The sequence below is a fragment of the Physella acuta genome, unplaced genomic scaffold (genome assembly GCF_028476545.2).
Source record: "Physella acuta isolate Inbredline_101_S28 unplaced genomic scaffold, ASM2847654v3 ptg000575l, whole genome shotgun sequence".
Taxonomy (NCBI): Eukaryota; Metazoa; Mollusca; class Gastropoda; family Physidae; genus Physella; species Physella acuta.
In genome coordinates, this window is record NW_026732094.1 from 249035 (window position 1) to 270176 (window position 21142).

At 37.1% G+C, this 21142-nt stretch overlaps 1 protein-coding gene across 1 annotated transcript; it reads left to right on the forward strand.

Moving 5' to 3' along the window:
* Positions 1–65: 65 nt before the first annotated feature.
* Positions 66–19945, forward strand: LOC131946930 (transient receptor potential cation channel subfamily A member 1). Its single transcript, XM_059307977.1, has 23 exons — positions 66–317; positions 607–731; positions 1919–1967; positions 2493–2687; positions 3982–4065; positions 5066–5148; positions 5535–5693; positions 5903–6014; positions 7103–7272; positions 7378–7462; positions 7972–8031; positions 8145–8222; positions 9283–9353; positions 9997–10150; positions 10774–10887; positions 11739–11905; positions 13558–13618; positions 14441–14506; positions 14878–15051; positions 15848–15916; positions 17695–17805; positions 18476–18615; positions 19687–19945. The coding sequence occupies exons 2-23, from the start codon at positions 658–660 to the stop codon at positions 19772–19774; spliced, it is 2364 nt and encodes a 787-aa protein (XP_059163960.1). The 5' UTR covers positions 66–317; positions 607–657; the 3' UTR covers positions 19775–19945.
* Positions 19946–21142: the final 1197 nt, after the last annotated feature.

The window sequence follows — 21142 nt, forward strand, 5'->3', positions numbered from 1 at the left end:
CTATAAGTAATTAAGTCATTTCTGCCATATATGTTTGAGAACCACACTTAACATTTACTTTAGTGTAGGTTTAAATATATTTTATACGGAGTATTTTAATATTTTTTATTGTGAAATGTTTTAAGAAGCTTATCTAAAAATCTTAAATCAACATTAAATGATTGTAATGTGACCTACTTCTTAAAAGTTTTCATACATAAAACATGAAAATGTAATATTTCTTTTGCTGTGTGTACATTTGCTTTTGTTTTTTGCCTTCTCTCTAACATGCCGCGCAAGAGCTGTTACACAAGGGAGCTAATGCAAACGTAAAAAATGTGAGTTATTTTTTTTCTTTCTATACATCTTTGACAAACATTTCTTCCAAATTAAACAATTTTATTCGTGTTTGCTTGGCGATGTGTCCAAAATATATTGATCTCAGAGGCGGACATTTTCTTTTCGAATGTCCAAAAATGTTCACAAATAGAGAATAAGCAAAATAAAATCTGTCCCCCCCCCCCCCCCGTAGTTACACCCCTCTCCAACACCATCCTACCCCAGCTACGCACCTACCTCCGCAGTTTTACACGCCACTCACATTGTGCCGCCAATGTTTTTATTTAGGGCCACTCGCTGTACCCGCTGCACATTTGTGCAAAAGATGGCTACACGGACATGGTGCCCTTGCTGCTGCGTCACCATGGCAACCATGACAAGAGGAACCAAGAAGGAAGGACTCCGTTACACGTGTAAGTGTTCGTGATACACTTCCGGTTTGAAATTCATAACCAGAGAAAAATTTTTAAAAATAAAACAGTTTGTGAAATCTTTTTAAAGCACGAAAATTAAGGAATATATATATATATATATATATATATATATATATATATATATATATATATATATATATATATATATATATATATATATATATATATATATATTTATATATATATATATATATATATATATATATATATATATATATATATATATATATATATATATATATATATATATATATATATATATATTTATATATATATATATATATATATATACATATATATATATCACCAGTCTGTACTCTGCGGCAGTGGCGTAGCGAGGACGGGTGTCACCCGGTGCGGCACTTAATGGTGTCACCCCCCCCCCCCCAGTGGCGTAGCGACCCTTCCTGGGGACAAACTTTCAAATTTGGATTTGCACCCCCACCCCCTCCAAATTTGTCTCTATATATTTTGCTATTTTTAGCCTTGGTATCACCCCCCTAAATGGTGTCACCCGGTCCGCCCCCCCCCCCCCTCGCTACGCCTCTGCTCTGCGGTATATTATGTCGATTCGATACTATTCTCAAATATGATACACTGCGTTATACGCCAATTACTAAAGTGCATCTTGACTGGATCTAGTTTGTCTACATCTTTCAGAAAACACCAACCATAAAATTAATTCTGTACAACTAATTTAATTGCTAACCAGAATGAAAAAAATAGATAATATTGCATTGTCATCGAATACACAACCTGTCCGGTTGTGATATTTATATAACTATTTGTAATGTATACTATGCAAAGGCGTAGCGAAGGAGGGGCGGGGGGGGACACTTGACTCCGGGCGCCGACCTCAGGGGGCGCCGAAATTGGTTGGAAAAATAAATTGAAAGGTTGAGGGGGGTGCACATCGAAATCTTGAGGGGGGGGGGAGTGCAAATCGAAAGCCTTAGGGGTGTAAATCGAAAGTTTGCTACGCCTCTGATACTATGCCTACATTAAGTGTGACCCAACACTCCCCAGAGAAAAAAAATCTAGCCTAATTCCCTGTAAAATAGACCAACACAGATACTTTAATCGATACTACTGTAAAGCCTTGTTTAGCACTGCACACACTAAATGTTTGTATGGATTTTAAAACACTCATTACGTCTTCCTTGCAGTGCTGTTGAAAATAGAGCTACGCATGTCGTAAAAGCTTTGCTCAACGGGGTAAATAATTAACTGTTGTTTCGTTAAGTGTTAAATGGGTTTTGTCTATACACCCTTCACCATTTTTTTATACAAAACTTATAACTAGGTTTGTTATTATGTACAGTGTTTCTTCCAGACTCTTTTCTTCTCCGGGGGGGGGGGGGGCACTTGATATTTTCGGGGGACGACGACAACATTTTTTCGGGGGGGGGGGGGGGGGGCGGACACTTGTACAAGTGTATGTTTTCTATATAAATTCCATTTCGTTCAGGGGGGGGGGGCGGTAGACTTTCTTCGGGGGGGGGGGGGGCTCTGCCTGGAAGAAACTCTGATTATGTATATTTAAAATAAATTACAATGTCGTATACTTCGTAAAAATCATAGATTGGGTAGGAGGGGCCGGGGGGGGGGAGGTCGCTTACTTCTTCTGGACATCGGTATTCTCGAAGGTTAATTTGATTTTAGCAATGCACAGAAATTGTTGTTGTTGTTGTTGTTTTGTTTTGTTTTTTAAATTGTAATCTCACGGCATAATGCCACTAGGAAACGGACATCAACTGCCAGGACCATTCCAGACAAACGCCACTCATCCTGGCCTGTAAAAAAGGTTTCCTGGACCTGGTCAAGCTGCTGGTCGACCAGGGGGCAGAGGTCAACAAGAAAAACATCTCTGGCCAGACGTGCCTGCACGTGGCCGCACAGAAAGCTCACCTGGACGTTCTGGAGTTTTTGTTACAGGTAGAATTGGAGGTGCTAGGGCAGTGACGTAACAGTTCAGCGTACCCCGGAACCAGTGTTTCTTCCAGACCTTTTTCTCCGGGAGTGCACTTGAAATTATTTTAGGGGGGGGGGGGACAACAATTTTCGGGGGGGGGGGGGGGCGGACACTGTCAAAAGTATATATTTTCTATATAAATTCCATTTCGTTCGGATGGGGGGGGGGGCGATGCCCCCCCCCCCCCCCCCCCCCCAAAGAGGAGCCTGGAAGAAACTCTGCCCTGACCTGAACAAACAGGTTTTTGTTGTACTGGAAGCGGCAGAAATAAAAAAAGGGGAAATAATTGACACTCTTTAATACAGTGAAGTATAAAAATGTAATTACGCTTTTCCAATTTAATTTTATTAAATGATATACTTTTAATTTTGTTATATAAAATAGTTGTTTAGTTTTTATTTTACAATATATAATTTTGCTTCTTTTAACTATTAAAGGTAAATATATATTTTAGGATATATGTTCTAAAATCAAACCATGAAGCAAGTTTACAGAAAATGAATTGATAAAGAACGGCACACCTTACTGATTACTTATCATTCCACATTCTCTCAATAGGGCCTACCTGTTTATTGGAGAATAAAATGTTTATAGGAAATTAATCCAACTTTTTACTAGCCCGATTTGATGACACAATCTACCTTAATCATATTTTGAAATTATGTTTGTAACACCATCAGCAGCTTGTTACTTATTTAAAGATTTTTGTAGCACTATAAATAGGCTAGATCACACACCTCTCTCCAAAACTAGTCATTTAAAAGATAATTGTCTTAGATTATTTGTTTCAAGGGCTGTGTGCCCATTCATCATCAACTGAATGTTTACCATCCCTGTCACAAGTGTGTGTCTATTCACACAAACCCTACCACAAGTGTGTGTCCATTCACACAATCCCTACCACAAGTGTGTGTCCATTCACCATTAACTGCATGTTTACCATCCTTACCACAAGTGTGTGTCCATTCACACAATCCTACCACAAGTGTGTGTCCATTCACCATTAACTGCATGTTTACCATCCCTACCACAAGTGTGTGTCCATTCACACAATCCCTACCACAAGTGTGTGTCCATTCACCATTAACTGCATGTTTACCATCCCTATTACAAGTGTGTGTCCATTCCCACAATCCCTACCACAAGTGTGTGTCCATTCACCATTAACTGCATGTTTACCATCCCTACCGCAAGTGTGTCCATTCACCATTAACTGAATGTTTGCCATCCCTACCACAAGTGTGTGTCCATCCCCAGCAATGTCCGGACGATCTCTTGGCTCAAATAGACGCCTTTGACCAGACAGCGCTTCATCTGGCGGCCAAACAGAGAGACCCTCGGGTGAGTTACCGCCCTTTTTGGTTGTCTATTAGTATGGACAAAATACACATACAATACTGGGGGAAATTAGGCTAATTTGTCTAGTTATCGGAATAGCTCACCACCTGTCGCGTCATAAGCTTGACCTGAATTATGACAAGATTAGGCTTTCTGAGCAAGGGCATCCATTGTGGCTTTCTTCATCTGTTGAGTAAAATTGTTGAATAAAATTGTTGACTAAAATCGCCTAACGAAAATTGTTGACTAAAATTTCCTGATGTTTACCATCGCATGTCCTGATGTTTACCATCTGATGTTTACCATCGCATGTCCTCTTGTTTACCATCCAATGTCCTCTTGTTTACCATCAAATGTCCTCTTGTTTACCATCTGATGTTTACCATCCAATGTCCTCTTGTTTACCATCAAATGTCCTCTTGTTTACCATCTGATGTTTACCATCCAATGTAGTCTTGTTTACCATCTGATGTTTACCATCCAATGTCCTCTTGTTTACCATCTGATGTTTACCATCCAATGTAGTCTTGTTTACCATCTGATGCTTACCATCCCATGTCCTGATGTTTACCATCCAATGTCCTCTTGTTTACCATCTGATGTTTACCATCCAATGTCCTCTTGTTTACCATCTGATGTTTACCATCCAATGTAGTCTTGTTTACCATCTGATGCTTACCATCCCATGTCCTGATGTTTACCATCCAATGTCCTCTTGTTTACCATCTGATGTTTACCATCGCATGTCCTGATGTTTACCATCTGATGTTTACCATCCAATGTCCTCTTGTTTACCATCTGATGTTTACCATCCAATGTAGTCTTGTTTACCATCTGATGCTTACCATCCCATGTCCTGATGTTTACCATCCAATGTCCTCTTGTTTACCATCTGATGTTTACCATCCCATGTCCTGATGTTTACCATCGCATGTCCTGATGTTTACCATCGCATGTCCTCTTGTTTACCATCTGATGCTTACCATCGCATGTCCTGTTCCAGTTTGTTGAAGCTCTCCTCAAGCGAGGCTGCTCTCCTGAAGCCAGAGAGGTCAACGGCCTCATCCCTCTGCACGTTGCAGCCAGGTGCGTATACAGGTGTGTATGTAGTTGTATTAGCAAGGTGTGTATGCAGGTGTATTAGCCAGGTGTGTATGCAGGTGTATTAGCCAGGTGTGTATGCAGGTGTGACAACAAGGTGTGTATGCAGGTGTGACATCTAGGTGTGAATGCAGGTGTGTCATCCAGGTGTGTATACAGGTGGGGTAGCTGTGTTGTATTGAGCAAAGTGAGAACGCTATGTTTTATTAAGTTTGAATGAAATAAACTGACAAGGTAATTATCTTCTTCCCATAGAGGAGCCTTCTTAGCTCAAGGTTTAATCCTACACCTCGTATATCTGTTAACCCATGGTTTACCTTATTGTCTAAAATTGCTCTGACGTATATGCTACTCAACCCCCCCCCCCCTAGTGTCAGCAGCTATGAAACTGTGCTCAAGTTGGCGGACGTCACGGAGAACGTTGACGTCTTGAACTTCCAGAACAAGAGTGCTTTTTTCCTGGCATGCGAGGCTGGGAACAGGCCAGCCATTTCCGCTCTACGGGGCAAGGGAGCTAACGCTAAAATAAGGTGGGGGCGCTGTTGGTTGATACTGTTTTATTCAAGTCGTAAATAATTTAATGAACCTTTAATTTAAACTTTGTAAACGGGGGCGAACACTGCTTGAAGTATATTTTTTAAAATTCCGTTGAAGGGGGGGGGGGGGAAGCGATAGACGTTCACCTACGACTATATATATATATATATATATATATATATATATATATATATATATACAGGGACAAGCACTTTAGAAACACGCTGATGGTCGCTGCCATTGGTGGATACACTGATATCGTAGAGGATCTGATCAGGATGAAGGTGGAACTTAACTGTAGGGATAATGAAAAGGTGAGACCAAACTGTAGGGATAATGAAAAGGTGAGACCAAGTAGAGTTGAGAGACCAAGTAGAGTTGAGAGAGCAAGTAGAGTTGAGAGACCAAGTAGAGTTGAGAGAGCAAGTAGAGTTGAGAGATACCGCCTACAATTGAGAGACCAAGTAGATATTTAACATTAGCTCATTGAAGTTTACTTCGTCATTGTAAAAACGTCTGTGGTGTGTCGTAGCTTGCGGGTAATAACGATAGAATAAGATCTTTCTTTACTTTTTATATTCTAGCCGCAAACTTTGTCGATTGACTGACGTAGAAAATAAAGTAAAACTTATGTTTCGTTAGATTTTCTATTTATTAAGCATGACATTTTATCCTTGGGAACGACAAAATAAAATTACATCCAATTTGAGCATCTTCTGTTTAATGAAAAAAATTAATTGAAAACTCTTTGATCTTTCTTAATAGCTTGTTTATGTCGAGTTTCAGACAGACATACGAACTTAGATAATTATTATACTTAATTAGCTGCACTAAACCAAATAAACCACTCTCTCAACATGTTCTCCCCAACTCTACCCCCCCCCTCTCCCCCTCTACTTAAGATACCACTTATCTACGTGTCGAATAACCTAAATTGTTACAATTAACGTTAACTCGTCTTGTTATGTATTCAGTATTTCTTTCGGTTGTTCTTGCAAGTCTTACCGACTGGCGAATTTGTGTATATCTGCACATCTACAATAAACGTAACATTTTACAATTGTTAGACAGTATTCGAGAAATCTACCGATTAATCTGAATGAAAATAACATAATTAGTGTTAAAAAACAACTTATTTTCGATTAATTCCAATGTAAAATTCTACGATAAAAATCCAAACGGGGTAGTTTCCCTGGATTACTGAGCCAAGGACAAACCAAAGTATCCAATTATAAGAGTAGGTGCGTCACTTGTTGTTTGTTCAAAATGTAACATTGGAAAATGACTTCAAATGTGTTCCTACTAAAGGCTTTGTTGTTTGTTGTATGAATGCCTGAGCCAATCAGTTGAACACAAAATGTGTTCCTTAAGGAGGGTTGGGAATAGAAGACTTTACTTCCAGAACACGGCACTGCATCATGCGTGTTACCATGGTCACCTGGCCACTGTCAAGTCTCTGCTGGACCACAAGGCCTCCGTCACGATGACCAACCTGCACGACAAGAGTCCGCTGGACGTGGCCGTTGACAGACGTATGACAGACGTGGCGGTGTTTATGATGGAGCACAGCAGGTAAGACGGCGTGGCCTAGCGGTAGAGCGCTGGAGTGTTAATCTGTAAGTTTCAAGTTCGAATCTCCTTGTTGGTCTCATGCATACAAATAAAATGTCTGTCTAGCTGGGAAAAAAGTCTGTCTGTGAGAGACAAGAAAGGATACAACTGTATGGACAGAATGATAGAATTCACACCTGAGGCAGTCAAGGTAAAACCTGCAGACGATAAAGTTACGCTCGCATTAGGAGAAGATAATATTAAATATATACTTCAACAATTGAAAAAAAAATATTGTTTTAGTAGAAATGAATGAATCTTTTAAGAATTGAAATAACGATTATTGTTTTAGGAGAAAATGAAAAAAATTATTCAATCATTTTTTGAAAAAAAAAAAATATAGATTGTTTCAGGAATAAACAAATTACAACAGCTTAATTCTGAAATTTTAAACCACAAATTGTACCATATCTATTGTTTGATCAATTTACTTGTATTCTGCTATTTTGGTCGTATCTCAACTCAAATATTGCTTGCCCGATTTTTTTGATTTTTTTTTTTTTTTTTTTTTTTGTGGTTTAAAAACACTTATTAAATTTGTTGGTGCCCTCGTTTATTTAAATTTCATTTACAATTTGATGCCTCCAAAAATAACTTCAATATCTTTTTCAACGAAAACTAATTACCAAAAACTCATCTCCTAACCTCAAAACTCCTTAGATTGTCTTGGACAAGTGTGTCAAATATTCGGACAATTGCCCAACTGACGAGCAGTATTCGGTAAGATTTTATTTTTAAACATCGGGAAATCCACATTTCCTTTACTAGCAGAGTATGTTTGTTCGTTAACAAAATAAAAATGCCATTACCGATTTTTTTTTTTAAATCGGCAGGTCGAATTCAACTACAGATATATCGACCCAGGACCAAACGATCCTATGTCAAAGTCAAGGACGTACAACGCCATAGCAGTAAGTGGTGGAATATTTTTAGTATCTCGAATACGAAGTATAGAGGAAGTATTGTAATCGTGCACAAAAATCGAAATCGAGATTTTGACATATTTAATCTCGACGTTTTACCCTGAGTCGAAAAATCTTAATTTGGCAATTTTGTCTGTATGTCCTTGTGAATACAATAACTTGAGTACCTTTACAGTTATGTTGATAAAAGTTCATATATATATATATATATATATATATATATATATATATATATATATATATATATATATATATATAATCTGTATTTTTTCAAACTCGCAGTTTTCTGCTTTCTTTTGAGCGATTTCCGGTAACCGAAAGTGTTACTTACTCTACTTCAGTTTCTTAAAAAAAACGTTAACTTGAGCTCCGTTTTCAGTTAGGTGAATGGAATTTCACATATAAGTATTTTGTTGCATGCGTTATGTTGCATAGGTTCTATCGTGTTATCCCATGTTCTTTTGTTCTACAGACGATGTTATCCCATGTTCTTTTTTTCTACAGACGATGTTATCCCATGTTCTTTTGTTCTACAGACTATGTTATCCCATGTTCTTTTGTTCTACAGACTATGTTATCCCATGTTCTTTTGATCTAAAGACAATGTTATCCCATGTTCTTTTGATCTACAGACAATGTTATCCCATGTTCTTTTGTTCTACAGACTATGTTATCCCATGTTCTTTTGATCTAAAGACAATGTTATCCCATGTTCTTTTGATCTACAGACAATGTTATCCCATGTTCTTTTGTTCTACAGACAATGTTATCCCATGTTCTTTTGTCCTAGAGACTATGTTATCCCATGTTCTTTTGTTCTACAGACGATGTTATCCCATGTTCTTTTGTTCTACAGACAATGTTATCCTATGTTCTTTTGTTCTACAGACAATGTTATCCCATGTTCTTTTGTTCTACAGACAATGTTATCCCATGTTCTTTTGTCCTACAGACAATGTTATCCCATGTTCTTTTGTTCTACAGACGATGTTATCCCATGTTCTTTTGTCCTACAGACAATGTTATCCCATGTTCTTTTGTTCTACAGACGATGTTATGCCACGAGAGGGAGGACCTACTCGGTCACCCGCTGTGCCAGAGCAATCTTTCCTACAAATGGTGAGCGCTAACCTGTCACACGTACATGTCACAAATGTCACACGTACATGTCACAAATGTCACAAGTATCATGTAACAGTGTCACACGTACATGTCACAAATGTCACACGTTCCATGTTACAAATGTCACAAGTACCATGTCACAAATGTCACAAGTACCATATCGCAAATACAATTTTCACAAGTATAATTAACAAATGTCATAAGTACTTTCACAAATGTCACAAGTTCCATGTCACAAATGTCACAAGTACCATATCACAACAAGTTCCAATTTTCACGAGTATAATCAACAAATGTCATAAGTACGTTCACAAATGTCACAAGTTCCATGTCACAAAGTACCATGTCCCAAATATCCCTTAAAGGCTGATTAGGGACAAATATTTGTCGGGAGATAATTAAAAGAAAACATGGGCAGATAATTGCAATGCTACCAAAGTTAGACTTTGACGACTTTTGAAGCCGAAAAGCTCCAATATTTTCAATCCCTACAGATAATAGAATTCAAAGGTGTGATTATGTAAAGAACAGAACCTGTAAACTAAAAATAAAATTCTTTAAATGAATATAATTATTATAATGTAAAACAAACAAAACATTTAAATTACAGCGGCAAATATTAGGAAGTTCTATTTTGTAGGCGACAGTATGGCTGTGTGATATTTGGAGCAGACTTCACCATACAGATGGCAATGGTCTTCATGATGCTCATCTACTGTTACTTCATGCCAAAGCCGAACCGGACTGATTACGCATGCCGTGAGGTTCCGGCTAAAAATGAAACCAATGCCACGGTAGGTTGACATCAAGCATAGGGCGGTGTACGGTTGATCTATGTGGCATAGCTAGGCTGATGTAGGTCTGTGGTATCACAAGGGTGTTGTAGGTCTGTGGTATCATAAAGATGATGTAGGTCTGTGGTATCATAAGGATGATGTAGGTCTGTGGTATCATAAAGATGATGTAGGTCTGTGGTATCATAAGGATGATGTAGGTCTGTGGTATCATAAGGTTGTTGTAGGTCTGTGGTATCATAAAGATGATGTAGTTCTGTGGTATCACAAGGTTGTTGTAGGTCTGTGGTATCATAGAGATGATGTAGTTCTGTGGTATCAAAAGGATGATGTAGTTCTGTGGTATCATAAGGTTGCTGTAGGTCTGTTGTATCATAAGGTTACTGTAGGTCTGTTGTATCATAAGGTTGCTGTAGGTCTGTTGTATCATAAGGTTGCTGTAGGTCTGTTGTATCATAAGGATGATGTAGGTCTGATACCATTTGTAAACGTTGGATAAAAGTTTAAATGTGTGGATTCAAATAAAAAATCACAGACCTCACAGTTATTATGAAATTGTTCTGAAATTGTTATAAAGTTTAAACAATGTCTCCTTTTCCCCACTCATCCCCCCATCCCCACAGGTGTTGATGCACCGTCCTACCTTTCGCTATGGATACATGTACAGCATCCAGATCGCTATCTACTGCTTTGTTGTCGCCCTTGTCTTCAAGAGAACGATGCACGCTCTAGCCGTGGTGAGTACTCTAGGTTGATCACGTTCTGCTTGTGCTGGGGGTGTGGGGGGTGTGAACTCACAGACTTCACCAACAATAGAAAACGATAGTGCGTCACACGTCGTCAACGGAGTTCTGTTACGTACAGCTTCCCCGACCTTCAGGTAGCGGCGGTCTACAGGTGTAGGCATTGGCCTAGTTTCACACCATCTTTGTCACAGCCTCTAAGCTAAGTATCAGAGCATATCACATTTCATACCATGAGAATAGATCGGGAACCATTCTTACATATATATATATATATACAACGGGAACCATCCTTATATATATATATATATATATATATATATATATATATATATATATATATATATATATATATATATATATATATATATATATATATATATATATATATATATATATATACATCGGGAACCATCTTTACAGGTATAAATCAGGGACCATCCTTACATATATACATCGGAATCATCCTTAGATATATACATCGGAACCATCCTTTCATATATACATCGGAACCATCCTTACATGTATACATCGGAACCATCCTTACATGTATACATCGGAATCATCCTTACATATATACATCGGGAACCATCCTTACATATATAAATCGGAACCATCCTTGCGGGTATACATCGGGAACCATCTTTAAAGATATAAATCGGGAACCATCCTTACATATACATTGATAAAACTCAACAATCTTCTCCACAAAACAAATTTCATATGTGTCCATGCCTGGCATTACACCATGTAAATACTCTTCTTACCCCTACCCCCCCTACCCCATGGTTGAAATTACAAAATGTAAATATTCTTCTTACCCCCCTACCCCCCCCCCTCCCCAGGGCTGGCACTACGCCTTCTCCTCCCAGCTCCTAATGACCATGGTCTCCGTCTGTCTGCTCATGTACGGCAACATCCCACCAGGCTACGAGCCGTGTGACGCCCAGTGGAGGGCGGTGGCTTACTCGGTGTTGGTCTTTCTTCTCATGGTGTCCTTCATCTTGGAGAGGTCAGTGGTCTAATTAGTGGTCAGTGGTCTAATCTAGTGGTCGGTGGTCTAATCTAGTGGTCAGTGGTTTAATCTAGTGGTCAGTGGTTTAATCTAGTGGTCAGTGGTTTAATCTAGTGGTCAGTGGTATAATCTAGTGGTCAGTGGTCTAATCTAGTGGTCAGTGGTTTAATCTAGTGGTCAGTGGTCTAATCTAGTGGTCAGTGGTCTAATCTAGTGGTCAGTGGTCTAATCTAGTGGTCAGTGGTCTAATCTAGTGGTCAGTGGTTTAATCTAGTGGCCAGTGGTTTAATCTAGTGGCCAGTGGTCTAATCTAGTGGTCAGTGGTCTAATCTAGTGGTCAGTGGTCTAATCTAGTGGTCAGTGGTCTAATCTAATCTAGTGGTCAGTGGTCTAATCTAGTGGTCAGTGGTCTAATCTAGTGGTCAGTGGTCTAATCTAGTGGTCAGTGGTTTAATCTAGTGGCCAGTGGTTTAATCTAGTGGCCAGTGGTCTAATCTAGTGGTCAGTGGTTTAATCTAGTGGTCAGTGGTTTAATCTAGTGGTCAGTGGTCTAATCTAGTGGTCAGTGGTTTAATCTAGTGGTCAGTGGTCTACTCTAGTGGTCAGTGGTCTAATCTAGTGGTCAGTGGTCTAATATAGTGGTCAGTGGTCTAATCTAGTGGTCAGTGGTCTAATCTAGTGGCCAGTGGTCTAATCTAGTGGTCAGTGGTCTAATCTAGTGGTCAGTGATCTAGTCTCGTGGTCAGTGGTCTAATCTAGTGGTCAGTGGTCTAATCTAATCTAGTGGTCAGTGGTCTAATCTAGTGGTCAGTGGTTTAATCTAGTGATCAGTGGTTTAATCTAGTGGTCAGTGGTCTAATCTAGTGGTCAGTGGTTTAATCTAGTGGTCAGTGGTCTACTCTAGTGGTCAGTGGTCTAATCTAGTGGTCAGTGGTCTAATATAGTGGTCAGTGGTCTAATCTAGTGGTCAGTGGTCTAATCTAGTGGCCAGTGGTCTAATCTAGTGGTCAGTGGTCTAATCTAGTGGTCAGTGGTCTAATCTAGTGGTCAGTGGTCTAATCTTGTGGCCAGTGGTCTAATCTAGTGGTCAGTGGTATAATCTAGTGGTCAGTGGTCTAATCTAGTGGTCAGTGGTCTAATCTAGTGGCCAGTGGTCTAATCTAGTGGCCAGTGGTCTAATCTAGTGGTCAGTGGTCTAATCTAGTGGTCAGTGGTCTAATCTAGTGGTCAGTGGTCTAATCTAGTGGTCAGTGGTCTAATCTAGTGGCCAGTGGTCTAATCTAGAGGTCAGTGGTCTAATCTAGAGGTCAGTGGTCTAATCTAGAGGTCAGTGGTCTAATCTAGAGGTCAGTGGTCTAATCTAATCTAGTGGTCAGTGGTCTAATTAGTGGTCAGTGGTCTAATAAAGTGGTCCGTTGCCACATTAGTGGTCAGTGGTATAATTAGTGGTCAGTGGTCTAATTAGTGGTCAGTGGTCTAATCTAGTGGTCAGTGGTCTAATCTAGTGGTCAGTGGTCTAATCTAGTTGTCAGTGGTCTAATCTAGTGGTCAGTGGTCTAATCTAGTGGTCAGTGGTCGAATCTAGTGCTCAGTGGTCTAATCTAGTGGCCAGTTATCATATCTAAACTATCGTTTGATCCTTCCCTCAGGTTTGACCGCATTGGCCTGTACTTCACAATGTTCTTTGAGGTCTTTAAAACTATGCTCAAGGTAAAGTACACTGTCTCGCAAGTCTCAAGGTAAAGTACACTGTCTCGCAAGTCTCAAGGTAAAGTACACTGTCTCGCAAGTCTCAAGGTAAAGTACACTGCCTCGCAAGTCTCAAGGTAAAGTACACTGTCTTACATGTCTCAAGGTAAAGTACAGTGTCTCGCAAGTCGCAAGGTAAAGTACATTGTCTTACATGTCTCAAAGTAAAATACTGTCTAATATGTCTCAAGGTAAATTACACTGTCTTACATGTCTCATGGTAAAATACTGTCTTACATGTCTCAAGGTAAAATACTGTCTAACATGTCTCAAGGTAAATTACACTGTCTTACATGTCTCAAAGTAAAATACTGTCTAATATGTCTCAAGGTAAAGTACACTGTCTCGCAAGTCTCAAGGTAAAGTACATTGTCTTACATGTCTCAAAGTAAAATACTGTCTAATATGTCTCAAGGTAAAGTACACTGTCTCGCAAGTCTCAAGGTAAATTACACTGTCTTACATGTCTCATGGTAAAATACTGTCTTACATGTCTCAAGGTAAAATACTGTCTAACATGTCTCAAGGTAAATTACACTGTCTTACATGTCTCATGGTAAAATACTGTCTTACATGTCTCAAGGTAAAATACTGTCTAACATGTCTCAAGGTAAAAAAACATGGTCTTAAGTGAGTCAAGGTCAAGTAGCCTACACTATAGGAAGAATCTACACTGAACTTTATAGTTATAGAAAGTTTTCTTTAAACAAAACTAGCATGTAAAATGTAAAAAGAGTTTCCCAAAGAATCATTTACGCAATTGTTTTTCAATTTAAATTACAGGTTTCTTTTCTGATGATATTCTATCTTCTCGCTCTGGCCGTACCGCTTGGAGTCATGTTAAACACGGTATAAGTATACGTTATATCTATATAAATTGAGTTAAAAACAGCTTCATATACATATATGTATGTATATATATATATATATATATATATATATATATATATATATATATATATATAGGCCCTATATATATATACATTTAGGGCCTATATATATATATATATATATATATATATATATATATATTTATAGGCCCTATATATATATATATATATATATATATATATATATATATATATATATTTATTTATAGGCCCTATATATATATATATATATATATATATATATATATATATATATATATATATATATATATATATATATATATATGACATTTGTTTTCATTTAAATCTAACCAAGTTGTATTTCTCCAGGACGCGTTTCAGACCAACGAGAAGTCCTTGTTGGCGACACTTGCCATGACCGTAGGCGAGCTCAACTTTCAGGACAATTTCATCTTGGTGGACAACTCGCCATTCACAACAGACCTGTTCTTGTTATTTCCCTTATTCTGTCTGCTCATGAACCTGACGCTAATGAACTTGATGGTAAATAAAGGCTAATCATACACACACACACACACACACACACATATATATATATATATATATATATATATATATATATATATATATATATATATATATATATATATATATATATATATATATATATATATATATATATATATATATATATATATCTATATATATATATATATATATATATATATATATATATATATATATATATATATATATATATATATATATATATATATATATATGAGATCAGAGTGTATGTATGTATATGTATATAGACAGAGGCGTAGCGAGGGGTGACATCATTCAGTGCCACACGGGGTGACACACAAACTCGCTACGCCACTGTATATCTATACTTATATAATTATATATAGGTCTACATATATAGGTCTACATATATTATATATATATATATATATATATATATATATATATATATATATATATATATATACATATATACATATATATATATATACATATATGTATATATATATGTTTATATGTGTGTATATATGTGAATGTATATATATATATATATATATATATATATATATATATATATATATATATTTTATCTACGGACTATATATAATTTTGTTTATAAGTGTAATTATGTGAATGTGTGTGTATATATGTATAAATATATATAAATATGTATAAATATATATAAATATATATAAATATATATATATATATATATATATATATATATATATATATATATATATATATATATATATATATGTTGATATGTTTTTAATCTGTATCTAATCTATAAACGCTCTCCTGTTTAAAGATAGGTGTTGCTGTTGGGGACATCAGCAAAGTGGAGAAAAAAGCCTACTTGAACAGACTCAAGAAACAGGTGATTTATTTCTCTTACTCTGTCCCTCAGGTCCTATTGACCTACATCACATGTCCCATTGTCCTACATCACATGTCCCATTGTCCTACATCACCTGTACTTGTGTCCTACATCACCTGTCCCATTGTCCTACATCACCTGTACTTGTGTCCTACATCACCTGTCCCATTGTCCTACATCACATGTCCCATTGTCCTACATCACCTGTACTTGTGTCCTACATCTCATGTCCCATTGTCCTACATGACCTGTACTTGTGTCCTACATCACCTGTACTTGTGTCCCACATCACCTTTACTTGTGTCCTACATCACCTGTACTTGTGTCCTACATCACTTTTAGTTGTGTCCTACATCACCTGTACTTGTGTCCTACATCACATGTACTTGTGTCCTACATCACCTTTACTTGTGTCCTACATCACCTGTCCCATTGTCCTACATCATCTGTACTTATGTCCTACATCACCTGTACTTGTGTCCTACATCACATGTCCCATTGTCCTACATTACCTGTACTTGTGTCCTACATCACCTGTACTTGTGTCCTACATCACCTGTCCCATTGTCCTACATCACATGTCCCATTGTCCTATATCACCTGTACTTGTGTCCTACATCACCTGTACTTGTGTCCTACATCACCTGTCCCATTGTCCTACATCACCTGTCCCATTGTCCTACATCACATGTCCCATTGCCCTACATCACCTGTACTTGTGTCCTAAATCACCTGTACTTGTGTCCTACATCACCTGTCCTGTTGTCCTACATCACCTGTACTTGTGTCCTACATCACATGTCCCATTGTCCTACATCACCTTTACTTGTGTCCTACATCACATGTCCCATTGTCCTACATCACCTGTACTTGTGTCCTACATCACCTGTACTTGTGTCCTACATCACCTGTACTTGTGTCCTACATCACCTGTCCCATTGTTCTACATCACCTGTACTTGTGTCCTACATCACATGCCCCATTGTCCTACATCACCTGTACTTGTGTCCTACATCACATGTCCCATTGTCCTACATCACCTGTACTTGTGTCCTACATCACCTGTACTTGTGTCCTACATCACCTGTACTTGTGTCCTACATCACATGTCCCATTGTCCTACATCACCTGTACTTGTGTCCTACATCACCTGTGTCCTACATCACCTGTACTTGTGTCCTACATCACCTGTACTTGTGTCCTACATCACCTGTCCCATTGTCCTACATCACATGTCACATTGTCCTACATCACCTGTCCCATTGTCCTATATCACCTGCACTTGTGTCCTACATCACCTGTAGCAATGCCCTACCCCCCTGTGATTGTAGGAAAAAAAGTCACAGGAAAAAAAACACAGGAAAAAAAACACAGAAAAAAAGTCACAGGAATTAACTTTTCTACCGCGTATTTAACTAAATACGTAACAAAAGTTGAGATTGTTGTGTTAATTATCTTAGAGTATTTTTACTTACAATTGTTATAAATCATAATGCTTTTAACGTCTATAAATAATTTATGCTATCAAAAAATACAACCCACAACAATAAACATAAACAATTTTACAATTCTTAACAAATTAATAAAAATATTTCTAAAAAGATTGTTGTGACTTTTTTTCTGTGACTTTATTTCTGTGACTTTTTTTTCCGATAAAATTTTTCCACTGTGACTTTTTTCTGTGACTTTTTTTCCTAGCAAAAACTGACTTTTTTTCTGTGTTTTTTTTTCCTGTGACTTTTTTTCCGTTCACCTCCCCCTGTCCTATTGTCCTACAGGTTGATTACCTGCTAGAAGTCGAAGCGTCTTACCCGATGCGCTACTTTAAGTACAATAAACAAAAGTTAATTGTTTATCCGAACGAGAAACCCAAGTCCACTTGGCAGAAGGTAATTCAAATGTTAACTGAGGTTGGCAGAAGGTAATTCAGATGTTAACTGAGGTGGGCCACAATGGTCGACAAAATTGTCAAAAGTTCAAATTAACAAACAGAAGTTAACAAAACAAAAACAAATATTATCCTAGGAATGTGGATAAAGAAGAGTAACAAAATGTAGCTGCTTTAGCAAAGAAAATTTAGCGGTAAAAGGTTTTAAATTGACAGAGAAATATCAACAAACGTAATTCAACCCAAGAGTTGCCTTTGAGAATCTGTTGGGTGAAAACACAAGTGTTAGAAGTAGTGTGGAAAAATGTATAATTGTCTTTTACTGTAGGCTTAGAATAGACTGGCTATTGTTTTATTACATGATGTTAGGATATGGGATGGAAAGGGAGGGTCATACTTTTACATATGGGCCGAGGGGGTCATATAATGACATGTAGGTCGAGGGGTCACATACAGTGACATGTATGACATGTTCGAATACTAACCATGTTGGTTCGTTAACTGAAGCAAATGAGCCTAATGTTTTACCTGACATTAAAAAAGACATCACAAACTTTCCTGAATGCCAGTTCTGTTAAAAGTTTCTCTAAGTTTCATCTTGGCTCTACCTTCTCAGGTAGTAGCGATCCCTTTGTGGCCAGATTTAAAAAAAAATATTTGTCTTCAAACAGCTGACCCGCCCTTTCCTGAGGTCGGAACAAATTTATTTTATACGGAAGAAACACCAGCCTGACAGGGTGGGGGAGCTGTCCCGCAGGGTGGGGGCACTCATCAACAAGGTCGAGGCCGAGCTGGGTGCACAGCGAGTCAGGTAATGTTTCTACCACATCAACGACAGTATTTAGATGTACATCATTTACACAGCGAGTCGGGTAATGTTTCTACCACACCAACGACAGTATTTAGATGTACATCATTTACACAGCGAGTCAGGTAATGTTTCTACCACATCAACGACAGTATTTAGATGTACATCATTTACACAGCGAGTCGGGTAATGTTTCTACCACACCAACGACAGTATTTAGATGTACATCATTTACACAGCGAGTCAGGTAATGTTTCTACCACACCAACGACAGTATTTAGATGTACATCACCATCATAGAGCCAGGTAATGTTTCTACCACACCAACGACAGTATTTAGATGTACATCATCATCATTTACACAGCGAGTCAGGTAATGTTTCTACCACACCAACGACAGTATTTAGATGTACATCATCATCATTTATACAGCGAGTCAGGTAATGTTTCTTCCACATCAACGACAGTATTTAGATGTACATCATTTACACAGCGAGTCAGGTAATGTTTCTACCACATCAACGACAGTATTTAGATGTACATCATTTACACAGCGAGTCAGGTAATGTTTCTACCACACCAACGACAGTATTTAGATGTACATCACCATCATTTACACATAGAGTCAGGTAATGTTTCTACCACACCAACGACAGTATATAGATGTACATCACCATCATAGAGTCAGATAATGTTTCTACCACACCAACGACAGTATTTAGATGTACATCACCATCATTTACACATAGAGTCAGGTAATGTTTCTACCACACCAACGACAGTATCTAAATGTACATCACCATCATTTATACATGGATAGGGTATCGTGCATATCTTTTTACAGTACAGAGTGCGGTGGTTTATGATTTTGTTATACTAAATAGTGATTTATATTGAGGTTGGGATGGGGTTTTTTTTATAGAAAATGCCAAATGTTTATCACGTTTCATAAACATTAACATTCACCCGTCCCCTGATAAAGTTATAAAATCTTTTACTTCTTAGCTCCTGCCTCTTAGCTCCTTCATCTTAGCTCATACATTTGTTTGTAAAAAAAAATTCTTTAATTCTTAGAATGGACGCATTGGTCAAAGCTGTTGGCGTCAAGACGGACCTGAACCAGTCAATCCACACCACGCCCGAAACCACAAGACATCAATAACAAATTACCTCAAAACGATACCAGTAGATATCAATAATAAATTAACGCAACACGATACCAGAAAGTATCTAGAGCAATAAAATCTCAATACACACCAGAAAGTTGTGATAACAAATGGACAATAACAGAAGCTAGCGATCTCCCATAATAAATTATGGTGAAGATTTCTCACTCAAATATGCTTAATATTAATTAAAATGTATGTAAAATGTGAATGAATGTGGCGTAGGTATCAACTTTTGTCTGTTAATAATAATATCAATTATTGAGTTGTTGAACTGCGTGTTCTGGTCAAAGGGAAACAACAACATATTTTTTTTATATACTACGAAGAATGCTGTAGCTATTTCCCTTTTTATTTAGCTTTTCTCGATTGCGGTCAAAGGGCAATAACAATTAAATTATATTGAGAAGTAACTTTAAAAATTCTATTCTTTTTTAATGAATTAAATAAGGATAATTTTCTAAAATGTTTTCCGACAAAATCTGATTTAAATTAAAAGAAATCAAAGGTGCATTTATTGTTTAATTGTATACAGGGAGATAATGCTAAGGTGGATTTAAATGTTATTTAAATTACTTCCCTTTGACCACGCACCGCTAGGTCAATTTTGTTTTTTCTTTTTTTTATAAAAAGTACTCCGAGTAGTAAGATCAAACGACATTTCTTTTATTCCCTAAATGGCTTTAAAACTTTGACTTCTTTGCTTTTTATGTTTCGCCATTTTTTTTTTAATTTGAAAAGGTGAGATTTGTTGGAATTTTTCGTTTCTGGGGTAGTAAGTCTGGTATACTTTATAAATGATTAAAATTATTTGTTATTTCCCTTTGAACACTTAACGCTAAAACAATAAAATAAGCATGCTAAGATCTACGTACGTAAATGCATAGATTTTTTTTAAATCCTTAGTTTTTACAATCACCAGTACTTATATAACTATAAATAAAAGCGTGGGTAGCTCATAATTTTTTTATAACAATTATATATATAATTATATATATATATATAATTATTCGTAAACCTATTTATATGGAGAGAAGGGACTAGATATTTACAAATTTTTTTTAAAACAAGTATGGCAATCCATGTTTTTCGGTTTTTTTTATCAACAAGTAGAGCACTATGTCTACAGATTACAAATTATTTAACTAAAAGTAGAATTGCTGTAAAAACCAATAGCAAATATCTGTGTGAGTAGCTTTCTTTTTCAACTATTGCTTCATGTTATGGCATCAAAATAACATGGCAACTTCATAATGAAAAAAGTTTTGTAAAAAATATTTTGCTAAATAGCATGGTTAAGTCTATGTGCATGAGACAATCAGATTAACAATGTAAGCAAGTGAAATAAAGAAATAAAAACAAAC

Excerpts from the sequence above, each read along its gene's own strand:
- LOC131946930 (XM_059307977.1), top strand. The coding sequence starts at position 658 with ATGGTGCCCTTGCTGCTGCGTCACCATGGCAACCATGACAAGAGGAAC. Across the intron at positions 5,149-5,534 it reads CCTCTGCACGTTGCAGCCAG|TGTCAGCAGCTATGAAACTG; the intron begins GTGCGTATACAG and ends CCCCCCCCCTAG. Across the intron at positions 9,354-9,996 it reads AGCAATCTTTCCTACAAATG|GCGACAGTATGGCTGTGTGA; the intron begins GTGAGCGCTAAC and ends TCTATTTTGTAG.